We start from the raw sequence: 11,908 nt of genomic DNA on the forward strand, positions 1-11,908 counted from the left end.
TGTCGCCCAATGATGCTCATTCTTCAAAGATCTGACTGGCTCTGGGAATCCATCTCCCCTCCTTCCTTTATGTGATTGGTGCTCTGAGAGGCTGCAACATCTGATTGAAAATTAGGGACTGTCACTCATCCTGTAGATTGCCACGCCCTGGATTACCCAGCAGTATAAATACAGGAGTTTGCAGCTGGCTAAATTGCAGCTTGTTGCTACAACAAACTTTAGATTTGTGAAAAAGAATCAAGATGATGTCGCAAGTGCATCAAAACTACCACCAGGACTGTGAGGATGCTGTCAACAAGCAGATCAACATGGAGCTCTATTCCTCCTATGTTTATCTCTCTATGGTGAGTTTTGCATTTTAGACCACTTCAAAATGGAGACTATATAATGTCAATTCACTAAATTCTATGCAGTATCTAGCCCACCTATTCTGAGTATCTTGAATCTTAGACTTGCATTCCTGGGAACTTTTGAACTTGTTGAAGTTTATTTGGAGAATATTCTGGACTCAATGCATGGAATTCAGAATTTGTATCCTCATTCTAAATCACTGGACTTCCTCTACCTTGCCTTTGCAATGAGGGGATGTAATAAAATGCATTGGACCCTGTAGGAGTGAAGTTGGGAAGTATTCTTTCCTGCAAGGATGGTGGAAATCTAGAATACTTTCATTTGCATCCCTGCTCTCTCCTCTCCTCTCCTCTCCCCTCCCCCAACCCCCACAGAAAAATCAAGGCTTTAATGCTGGGCTGTGGTTTTTCATTGGGTTAAAATTTCAATGTGACTGTGAACCCTTAAAAGAAAGCAAAATAAAATGGTTGAATTACTGTACATAATTCTGAAACTTAATACCAAACTACTCTTCTGATCTCACCCACAGTCATTCTACTTTGACCGGGATGATGTTGCCCTGCGTCACTTTGCTGAGTTCTTCAAGGAGCAGTCACATGAGGAATGTGAGCATGCTGAGAAACTGATGGAATTCCAGAATCGGCGTGGAGGACGGATCATCTTGTCTGACATCAAGGTTGGATTTAATAAATGTGTGGCTTCCTCTCTCGCTCCCCTTGCACTGATTGTTTCAAATACATTGTAAAGCAATTATTTTCAATTTACAGCACACAGGCCATTTGGCCAAGCTGGTGTTTATACTTCAGTGAGCCTCCTCCCATATTCTTATCTAACCATCTCTTGTGCTTTCACTCTATCACCTAGATTCATGTTAAAGTAGACTTTTGATTGCACCCCTAATTTCCTTCAATACTTTCTAATGTTTGTTTAATACATTAAGTACAATGTTAGTTTTCTTGATTTCCAGAAACCAGAGCAGGATGAGTGGAGCAATGGTCTGGAGGTGATGCAGAGAGCTCTGCAGATGGAGAAGAATGTGAACCAGAGTCTGCTGGATCTGCACAAACTCTCCACTGAGAGCACTGACCCTCATGTAAGTTGTTAATGCTTTAATGTGGGCTTTTGGGCAAGTTGGAGGTTGTGGAACCAGGCTGTCCTTTGGCCTAATTAAAAGGTCTCCACACCTAACAGATTTGTGCAGTTGTCTGGTTTATTCTTTGGTAAGGGATAGGGAAAGTTGGCCTACTGTGGACAGTGACTAGTAAATGTGTCCCAGTGATTCAAGGATCTGAGCACCTATTGTGCAGTAAGTTTAATCTAATGTGGTAATTGCACCATTGGACTATTCTCCAGTTCAAGAGCATTAAAATCCAAACTCTGAAGGGGAAGCTGACATTCCTTGATATCTACTGCTGGATATAACTAGTTTCCCTCTTTCAGTTGTGTGACTTCCTGGAGACCCACTACTTGGATGAACAAGTGAAGATGATCAAGAAGCTTGGAGATCACATCACCAACCTGAAGAGACTGGGAGCCCCTGAGAATGGCATGGGAGAGTACCTGTTTGACAAGCACACCCTGGGTGAGAGTAACTAAAGTGACCTGATGGGATCAACTAATTGTATTTATAATAACTGGGCCCCCTGTCCAGTATTGAATGATGGCTTGTGATATTGTACAAAGATTGGAGACTGATTGTCTTGGTGTGATGTACTATAACTGTAAATAAACTGTTCAAATTGGACTGTATTTTGTCTCCTTGTATGTTTGAATGGTTGATTATTTTTCATCTAACATGATGTGATTGTCCTCAAACAAAATTACACAGCTGTGCAACAGTGTTATGTGATTCAGTCCTATGAAATTTGTTTTTCCTCTGGGTTGTATATTCAAACTCCTGTAAATTGTATGAAGGTGTTAAGACCATTAGTCAATATCTCATGTGGCTGTTAAAGGACAAAGCATGGTTGGAGGACTGATTTTTAGGGAGTGTCTTAAATAGGTTCAGAGAGGGAATGTCCAGAGCTTGGGATCCAGACAGTGGATTAAGAATGCCTATTCCCACTAGTGAATGTTCTCTCTGCCATTACATAATCTCACCTACCATACAACAAAATAAAGGTTGCTGTAACATATGTTAAACACTGGGGTTGTTTCCCACTCCAGCAGAATGTCACCATTGGAGACGAGTGAAGAAATAGACCTGGATTAGTATCCTATTTAATATGTGTATCGGTCCTGGAATTAGCAGCTGCAGATCCTGTTCAGTTATTATTGCAGTTTGTTCAGTAACTGCACTCACCATTGCTGCTGTAGACTTTCTGTTAAGCTTTGTAAGCAGAGCAGCAACTGCTGTACAGACCAGTAATATGAGTGCATTGAATGCTGGGAAATACAATTAGGTGAGGAGGGAAAGCAACAGTTGGTATCAGCTTGCTGTCACAGCTTCATTGGTTAGTGTGGCTACCCTAGTGTGGTTCTGGTACAGATTCTCTTCTGCCTGCTCCCTTCATGATTGAATAACTTGCCAACATGATCTATGCTCACATATGGTAGTGAAGGTCTGCCTGTGCAACTGGACTCCATTTCCCAGTTATACTCTAACCCCTGTCCCCTCACTCGCAGAACTATGATACAGTTCCCCTTGTCCTCACGTTCAACTGATCATCCTCTGACATTTCCTCCACCTCTAGAGCGATCCTACTAGCAAACACATCTTCCCTTTCCCTCCACTTTCAGCATTCTGAAGGGACCTCTCTGTCTGTGGTACTCTGGTCCTCAATCACCCAAAAGGCCCCCTCCCTTTTCCATGGTACATTCCTGTGAAAGTGTAGCAGATGCAACACCTGCCTTTTTACTTCCTCCCTTCCCACTGTTCAGAGCATCAAGCACTCCTTCCAGGTTAAACAATGATTTACTTGTACTTCTCGCAATTTAGTTTACTCTATTTGCTGCTCACGATGCTGTCTTCTCTATATTATGGAGACCAAAACTTTTTCTCCTCTTAGGTGTCGAGGATGACTTGCTTCCACACTCAAAATGAGTTCTCAGGTGACTGAAGAGTCCAATGTAGGACCTACAGTCTCTGTCACAGGTGGGGCAAACGGTGATTGGAGGAACCCAAGTTTGGGGTACCTGGGTTGCTGCACGCTCCTTCTGCTGTCGATGCTTCGCTTAAGTTTGCTCTCAGCGAAGAGACTCTGTGTTCAGCGCTTTCCCGGATGTATTTCCTCCACTTTGGGCGGTCTTGGGACAGGGATTCCCAGGTGTCGATGGGGATGTTGCACATTTTCAAGGAGGCATTGAGGGTATCCTTGAAGCATTTCCTCTGCCCACGTGGAGCTCCGAGTAGAACGCTTGTGTAGGGAGTCACGTGTCAGTCATGCAGACTATGCTGCCCGTCCAGCAGAACTGATCGAGTGTGGTCGATGCTGAGGATGTTGGCCTGAGCGAGGACACTGATGTTGGTGCGCCTATCCTCCCAATGGATTTGCAGGATCTTGTGGAATCAACATTGTTGGTACTTCTCCAGTGTTTTGAGGTGCCTGCTGTACATAGTCCATGTCTCTGAGCCATATAGGAGAGCCTTTATGGCTCAGAGACATGGACTATGTACAGTAGGCAACGTATACCACGAGCTTGGTGCCGACTTTGAGGTCCTGTTCTTGAAACATTCTGTTTCTCAGGTGACTGAAGGCGGTGTTGGACCTTGTCGTCGATATCTGTCCTTGTTGAGAGTCGGCATTGGGGAGACCAAATGCAGATTGGGTGGCCGCTTTGCAAAACACCTCTGTTCAGTCTGCAAACTTCCGGTCGCCTGTCATTTTAATTCTCCGCTCCCCTCACACTCTGACCTCTCTGTCATCGGCCTCTTGCACTGTTCCAACAAGGCTCCTCAACTTTCTATTAGGCACGTTATAGCCTTCTGGACTCAGCATCGAGTTCAACAGTTTCAGACCAAAACCTCTCTTCCTATCTTTTTCAGCTGGTGGCTGTTGATGATTCTGCTGCATCCATTTACACCTCTTCTAGACCCATCTTTTGTTCCTTTACTTGTCCCATTGCATCTCCTTTTGCTTTGTACTATCATACCTTTTGTCATTTAATCACTCCGGCCTTCCACCCGATCACAAACCTTCCCTTTTGTTCTTTCCTCCCCTCCCCCACCCCTTTCCCTGCCCCTGCACTTGCTTAAAATCTGTTACATCTTTTTCTAGTTCTGGCGAAAGTTCATCGACCCGAAACGTTTACTCTTTCTCTCTCCATAGATGCTGCCTGACCTGCTGAATATTTCCGGCATTTTCTGTTTTTATTTCAGATTTCCAGCACCCGCAGTATTTTGCTTTTGTTCCTTTTCTTCTTTTAAGTAACTGAGCGCATTTTCAGATCAATATCGTGTGACCTTGCACTAAACAAGAACTACTTCTGCTAAGAAATAGGTTGTGATCTTGATCAAACCTGATTTGGTTTGGCATGTGGCTGTTTTAATCTCTTCCCCTACAGACTACTGACTTTGGTTCAGTGGTGGCCTAAGATGGTCATAGCTACAAGTCTAATCTTAGCCTTTAACTGGTTTTATAGTTGGGTGAACTGGAGAAAGAGATTTCAGTGTAATCTGGTCATGGGTAAGACCTCGCCCCTCATGTTTGAACATCGTTGCCAAGGGCAGAGTCTGTACCTTCTGAATGGACAACCCCCAAGAATTACAGCTGGTAGTCTTTCTATTTTGGGAACACCAGGAAAGTGTTCGCTGAAACAGGTTTCGATCCAAAGCACAACGAAAGCTGGATGAGGCCTCACTAAATATATGTATTGGGTGCAAAGGGAAAATTGGTGACATTGTTGGGTAAACTGGTCATTTATACACTGGACATAACTACCAGCCTCTGTGAACTAGGCCAATTTTCATAGAGAATGAAAAGAGGAGAGTCAGCCTTTTTTCAAGCTGTATGTTAGGGGTACAATACTGGACTAGTAATCTAGAGGTCTGGACCAATAATACACGGAATGTAAGTTCAAATCACACCATCATTTGGATTCGGTTTAAAATTTGTGGTTTGTTCCATGGTGTAATGGTAAGCATTCTGGGTCTTGAATCCAGTGATATGAGTTCATATCTCAGTGGAACTTGAATGCTTGTTGTCCCAGCTGCTGAAAATTTACACGGTCCCGGACCAGATAATCCACGATAACATCCATCTGGTCCGGGACATCTCCAGCAGCAGACATCTCCAGCGGAGACTCTCCCCTTCCCGTATTTTCAGTGCACCGTCGCTTCTCACAGCACATTGATGATTGATGATGTTCGTGAGTCATGCTGCAGCTCCCGCTTCTCCATCTTCCCTCGGCTTCGGTTTTGACCAGTGTTGTCCTGACAATTGTGAGGATCCGTAACATGGTCTGTGGGAAACAAGATCAGTGCAGTATTTACTCTTTGGTAGTTTTTAATGTGAAATCACTTCTTGTACTTAACACCTTTTTCCCCCAGTAACTGAATCAAACAGACCGTGGGGTTCAATCGGTCTATAATCTTATGTGGTCCCCACCACCTGGGCTCAAAGGCATGCTTCTTTTTGCCATAATTTGGAATCATTACTGAGTCTCCCACCTCGTATTCAAAGGGACGTACTTTCTTCTCAAAGTACTTTTTAATTTGCCTTTTTGACTTCCCCAATTTGGTGGTCACAAATCGATTGATCTGATCGGTGTGATCTATCACTTGTTCCAGCCACTTGGAACTACATGTTTTCATTGTCAGGGGACTCATCCCTGTTAGGGAGCCTCCCCATCATGGCCTGCTATGGGGAGACCCCTGTTGTTCTATGAGGTGTGAACCTCACTGCCATTGGCAGCATGTTAGCCCATTGAGTGGGGTGGTGTGCATACAGTTTTTTTAACATTAACTTGAGGGTCCTGTTCCCCCTTTCGACCCCTCCGGATGACTGGGGGTAGAAACATAGAAACATAGAAACATAGAAAATAGGTGCAGGAGTAGGCCATTCGGCCCTTCTAGCCTGCACCGCCATTCAATGAGTTCATGGCTGAACATTCAACTTCAGTACCCCATTCCTGCTTTCTCGCCATACCCCTTGATCCCCCTAGTAGTAAGGACCTCATCTAACTCCTTTTTGAATATATTTAGTGAATTGGCCTCAACAACTTTCTGTGGTAGAGCAATATGTAATTTGTGTTTTATCCCCAACATTTCCTGCAGGTGGGTTAAAATGTTACCGGTAAATTGTGAACCTTGATCGCTGTCCACTTGTACTGGTACTCCCCACCTACAAAACACATGATTCAATAGTGTTTTGGCTGCTGTGATTGCGGTGTTGGAGCGGCAGGGGAATGCTTCGATCCATTTAGTGAATTGATCCACCACCATAAGGGCATGCTGAAAATTGCCTTGCGCCTGTGGAAGTGGCCCAGTGAAGTCTATCTGGAGGTGAGTCTATGGCCCTTGAGGTGGTGGTGCGCTTTGAAGCAAGGCTCAGTTAGTGCATGTGGGCTGATTGTGTTGCAGGCACAGTAGGCATCGTGCCACGTATTGGTCGATTGTTTCCCTCATGGAAGACCACCAAGCTGTGGATGCTACCTTGTAGAAGGTTACCAAGGCCAAATAGTGCCCTGCTATGGGGTGGGACTGAAGGAGGGAAATCAGTTCCTGACCCACCTCTGGTGGAACACACACCACCGGGCAGGCATTTGGCTTTCTTTTGAAGATCAGCAACTGCTCATCTGAGTCAGGGGCAGTGGCTAGTATGGTATTGGGAGCCCAGACTGTTGGTTGAGGAAGGGGTCTGCCAGGCGCTCTCACAACAGCATATGACCAGTATTGCTGCTGCAGGGATTTTAAATCTAGGTGATCTGTTGGGGAGCCCTTGTCAACAGCATTGCAGGGCTCAACAACTATATCCTCTATCTCCCCATCAATCGCAGCGTCCTTGGCTGCTCTGTCTGCTCTGGAATTTCCCTCACTATGTGGACTCCCTTTTCGATGGGCTACTACCTTTCCTATGAAGCGGGGCTGGAATCGCTGTTTAAGATATGACTAGAGCAGGCGTAACCAGGGCCCATGGACCAGGGCCTTACCGTCTATCATACAATACTCATTTTTGTGGTATAGGGCAAGAAGAGCATGGTGTTTGTAGCGTAGGCACTATCGGACCAAATATTCACGGGGCTATCTGAGGTTTCCTTTACAGCAGTTAGAAGTGCGGTGATTTCTGCATATTGTGAAGACTGTCAGTTGCATCTTTGCTAGATGGTTCTTTCTGGCAATACCACAGCATGTCCGGTGTGAGGGGATCCTTCAATGTGATATGAGGACCCATCGATATAGATATGTGGGGCACTCTGTATGGCTCTTTCTGCACAGGATGGGTCTCAAAGTTAATCAAGGGCAACAGACATTCATGCGGGTCCCCCTCACAGATCAGAAATTGTGGCAGCAAGGTGGTGAGTTTGGTAATGGTATCAATGTCTTGTTTCATATAAATTCCAATGTCCATTTGCTGAGGCGCTGCGAGGAAAGTAGCAAATCTCCAGGTTTCATCATTAATTTCAAAGATGTGTGTCCACTGTGCAGGATGGTAACCTGTAACCCAGTAATAAAACTAAAGTGACGTACCGACCAGGAGACGGCCAGCAGGTGGCGCTCGTATGCGGTATGTGTCTTTTCTGCCCCTTGCAGGATTCGAGACGCATATGCAATGGGCTGCAGTCGATTAGCTCGCATTTGGCACAGAACTACAGTGAGGTTTTGCTCTATGGCCCCGACCTCCAAATGGAAGGGCTGCGTGGGGTCAGGAGGGATCAGACATGCGGCCTGTATCACTGCATTTTTTAATTTAGCCACAGACTGGGTGTGGGTATCTGTCCACGCTGGGCATATGTCATCACCCTGCAGTTTTATTAAATCATACAGGGGCTTTGCACACTCTGCAAAGCCTGGGATAAAGTTCCTTTGGTACCCCACCAAACTATAGAATGATCGTAGGGCTGTTTTCGAAGTGGGTAATGGCAGTCGCTGTATTGTCTCCACCTTGTGAAAGTTGGGGGATGATCCCTCTGGAGAAATGGACACTCCTGGAAAGTGACCCGTTCTTTTACTAATTGAGCCTTACAACTCTTTTGGTTGGTTGCAATCAAATTAAACAATTAAATCAAGTGCCCCCCTGATTAAAGGGGGAGGACACTCCAAACATTTTTCAAGTGCTCTTTTTTGTTTTTTTTCCCCCTTTTTTTTGTTTTTTTTGTAGGGGTTTTTTTGTATTCCTTTTTTAGCGCACAGAGAGGCAAACTATACAAGTGCCCCCTGACTCGGGGGACACTAAAACCAGCAATAAAAAAACAAATTAAACTTTAAAACATGTAAAATCAAATTAAAATTTGGTTGCCAGGAGTAATGATGCACTCCAGTCCCTCTGGGGCCCACCTCTCGTGGAAGGTACAGGTGGACACCGCGTGCTCCATCTCCAGGGACACTCTGGCTCAGATGTAAGCACAGAAGAGAGGCAGGTGTCTGTTTTTTGTTTGGGAAGCGACAGGGGAAGTTGGCCTACTGTGGGCAGTGACTAGTAAATGTGTCAGTGATCCCAGGATCTGAGCACCTATTGTGCAGTAAGTTTAATCTAATGATGCAGTAATTGCACCACTTGACTATTCTTCAGTTCAAGAGGATTCAAATCCAAACTCTGAAGGGGAAGGTGACAGTCCTTGATATCTGCTGCTGGACATAACTAATTTCCCTCTTTCAGTTGTGTGACTTCCTGGAGACCCACTACTTGGATGAACAAGTGAAGATGATCAAGAAGCTTGGAGATCACATCACCAACCTGAAGAGACTGGGAGCCCCTGAGAATGGCATGGGAGAGTATCTGTTTGACAAGCACACCCTGGGGGAGAGTGACTAAACTGACTGATGAGATCAAGCTTATTGTGTTTAGTACTTGTATTTATATAATTGGGATGACCATCCTCTAGGGAATGATGGCTTGTGAGACTTGGGCTCCTGCTGTGACATGTAACATAACTGTAAATAACCTGTTCAATATTGGACTGGATTTTGTCTGTGTATGTGTGAGTGCTTGCTTATTTTTCAATTAACATAAGGTGGTTTACATCAAACAAGAATTACATTGAGCTGTGCAACAGTGCTATGGGATTCAGTCCTATGAAATTTGTTTTTTACTCTAGTGTAATAGCGATGTTGTAATTTAAATATTCAGACATGGTTGAAAGGCCTAGAACCTTCAAGGGTGTATCTAGACCATTAACAGCCACATGAGATATTGACTGAGGGATAAAGCGTGGTCAGAGACAGATGTTAGGAAGTATCTTAAATAGATTTAGAGAGGGAATGCCAGAACATGGGACCTAGAGAGTGTAATAAAAATACCTCTTTCCACTAGTGAACATTCTTTCTTTCCTTACATAAATCACAACTCAACTCATTACATCAACTTGTAACTTGTTGAATTATGTGTTAAATAAGCATGGGCACATTGCCCAGTAAATCAGAATTTCTTTCCTGGATTAGCATCCTATTTAGTGTGTCGGCCTTGGAATTAGCAGTTTGTATTCAGTAGCTGCTAATTTGCTAATGCTGGTTATGGAGTAACTGAACTGACCATTCCTGCTATAGACTTTGTTAAGCTTTGTAGGCAGAGCAGCGACTGCTGTACAGACCAGCAATGTCCAAGTGCCTTGAAACCCAGGCGCTACAATTGGGTGAGGAGGGCAAGCAACAGGTGGCATCAGCTTGCTGTCATGCCTCATTGGTTAGTGTGGTGGTTCAGGGACAGATTCTCATCTGCTCAATGCAATGGCATGGTTGAATAACTTGCCAAAATGACCTTGGCTTGCATGAATAAGGAATTGGGTAAGGTATTGAAGTAATATGTGTGTAACCTTACTCCCAAAACGTATTGTCCTTCTGGAAAGAGTATATGTATTTCATTAAATACGCAAAGCAAAAGGCCCAAGAAGTTAAACACACACCTCTGGGAAAAACATTTACCCCACCCATGCTCCAATGCCTAATGCCTCACTAAATGTGGAAGTGATGGAGTATCTGAGCACTTGTGTTTGACACATTGATCACGAGCACTTTGCAATCATCTGACCGACTTTTGGTGGCTTTGCACACTCATTGATTTGTTTGGATGTTGCAGAAAATCCGCAGATACTTGCGAATGTCCAATGCACAGAACCATCCAGAACTATTAAAAAGACACTGTTCTGTCTTCAGATGCTCTGTTAATGACTCCACGAGACAATGTGTTGTGCTTGAACTGTTGTGACCTTAGTCCATTTAATGTAACTCTAAAGTGAGGATCACTCTGGAGTTACATTGTACAGTTGTGCCAGGTCTAGTATAGGTAACCTACAAATCTCCCACTGCAGTGCCCTCTGGTGGCATACCTTGTAATAGTACAATCAGTAACCATCTAGGATACATGACATCACTCTTCCCCAAGTCCTTAGTGCAAATCGCCTTTGCATTGATTGCACTCTGGGCTTAGCTCGATCTGGTTGACATTTGGAGGGTCGTTTCCATCTTGGGTGAGTAGGTGGTGTTTCAGTAGAGGTGCTGGTGGCTTCTATTTGTGCATCCATGACCACTCCATTCTTTTCTCCCTGCACGTACAGATTGTGCCGTTGGCTCATTACATTCTTGTTCATTTGAGTCCAAAAATTTTTTTTTACAGTATTACATTTGTGGTACCGTAGAGAGGCAAGTACATTTGAATGGTGAGGTATATACTTGGAACATACTTGGAGTCAGTGCTGGGGTCAGCACCGGTGCGTGAGGACAAACTAGTGCCAGAACTGTTGGATGGTGTCCAGGTAGTCTGGTGGTGGCGCTGTGCCCAGTGCTGGCAGTGGCAACCCAGTTGGCTCAAGTTACCTGCTCTCGGGGCTTTTCCCTTTGCTCCTAGCGTCGGGCAGGTTCACAGATGCCTGTGACCTCCTTGTCCTCTCCATGTGCCCTGGATCACTACTGCTCCCTGAGGAGCAGTCGTCTAGCAGTGCACAGGGAACTGCTGACTCGCTTGCCTCGGCATTATTTGGTTTATGATCCTGGCTGGTCCCAGTCACATTTGGGGGAGCTGTTGTGGGTGAGCCGTCGTTCCCGGGTGTAGCTTTGGTGGTGATAGGGTCTGGGGGCTGCGCCTTAGCATGGTTTGCTCTTTCGGCCTAATAGCAGTTGGTGCCATTGGGTGCCTGAGAGGTGGAGCCGATCGGGGGCAGTGTATCAATACCAATGCAATTGCCCTCTTGAGATCGCTTGCTCTGCAGCTTGTATATGTTAGCTACTTGTGGCCACACTCCGTGGTGCATCATTCTGGTTCCAGGGATGCAGGCTACAGCATTGGGTAGCTCACTGGACTTTTGTGCTCCCGATGAGCGTTTGCCCGCTGCATTGACTGTATGCAGTTGAAATCCTACATTGCACAACGTTTCATTACTCACTGTAAATAACCTGTAGCTCTGATCGCAATCACGTGACTTTTCTTTGCTTATTGCATGTACACAACTCTGATCATCAGTTACA

At 44.9% G+C, this 11,908-nt stretch overlaps 1 protein-coding gene across 1 annotated transcript; it reads left to right on the forward strand.

Moving 5' to 3' along the window:
- Nucleotides 1-242: 242 nt before the first annotated feature.
- Nucleotides 243-9,263, forward strand: LOC139262169 (ferritin heavy chain B-like). Its single transcript, XM_070877315.1, has 4 exons — nucleotides 243-344; nucleotides 881-1,027; nucleotides 1,319-1,444; nucleotides 9,108-9,263. The coding sequence occupies exons 1-4, from the start codon at nucleotides 243-245 to the stop codon at nucleotides 9,261-9,263; spliced, it is 531 nt and encodes a 176-aa protein (XP_070733416.1).
- The last annotated feature ends 2,645 nt before the right edge of the window (nucleotides 9,264-11,908 follow it).

Source organism: Pristiophorus japonicus, chromosome 4, assembly GCF_044704955.1.
Source record: "Pristiophorus japonicus isolate sPriJap1 chromosome 4, sPriJap1.hap1, whole genome shotgun sequence".
Taxonomy (NCBI): domain Eukaryota; kingdom Metazoa; phylum Chordata; class Chondrichthyes; family Pristiophoridae; genus Pristiophorus; species Pristiophorus japonicus.

What these genes read in the sequence shown, in the direction of transcription:
- LOC139262169 (XM_070877315.1), top strand. Translation starts at nt 243, where the DNA reads ATGATGTCGCAAGTGCATCAAAACTACCACCAGGACTGTGAGGATGCT. An exon ending in TCATCTTGTCTGACATCAAG is followed by an intron (nt 1,028 to 1,318) that starts GTTGGATTTAAT and finishes CTTGATTTCCAG; the next exon opens with AAACCAGAGCAGGATGAGTG. An exon ending in CTGAGAGCACTGACCCTCAT is followed by an intron (nt 1,445 to 9,107) that starts GTAAGTTGTTAA and finishes TCCCTCTTTCAG; the next exon opens with TTGTGTGACTTCCTGGAGAC.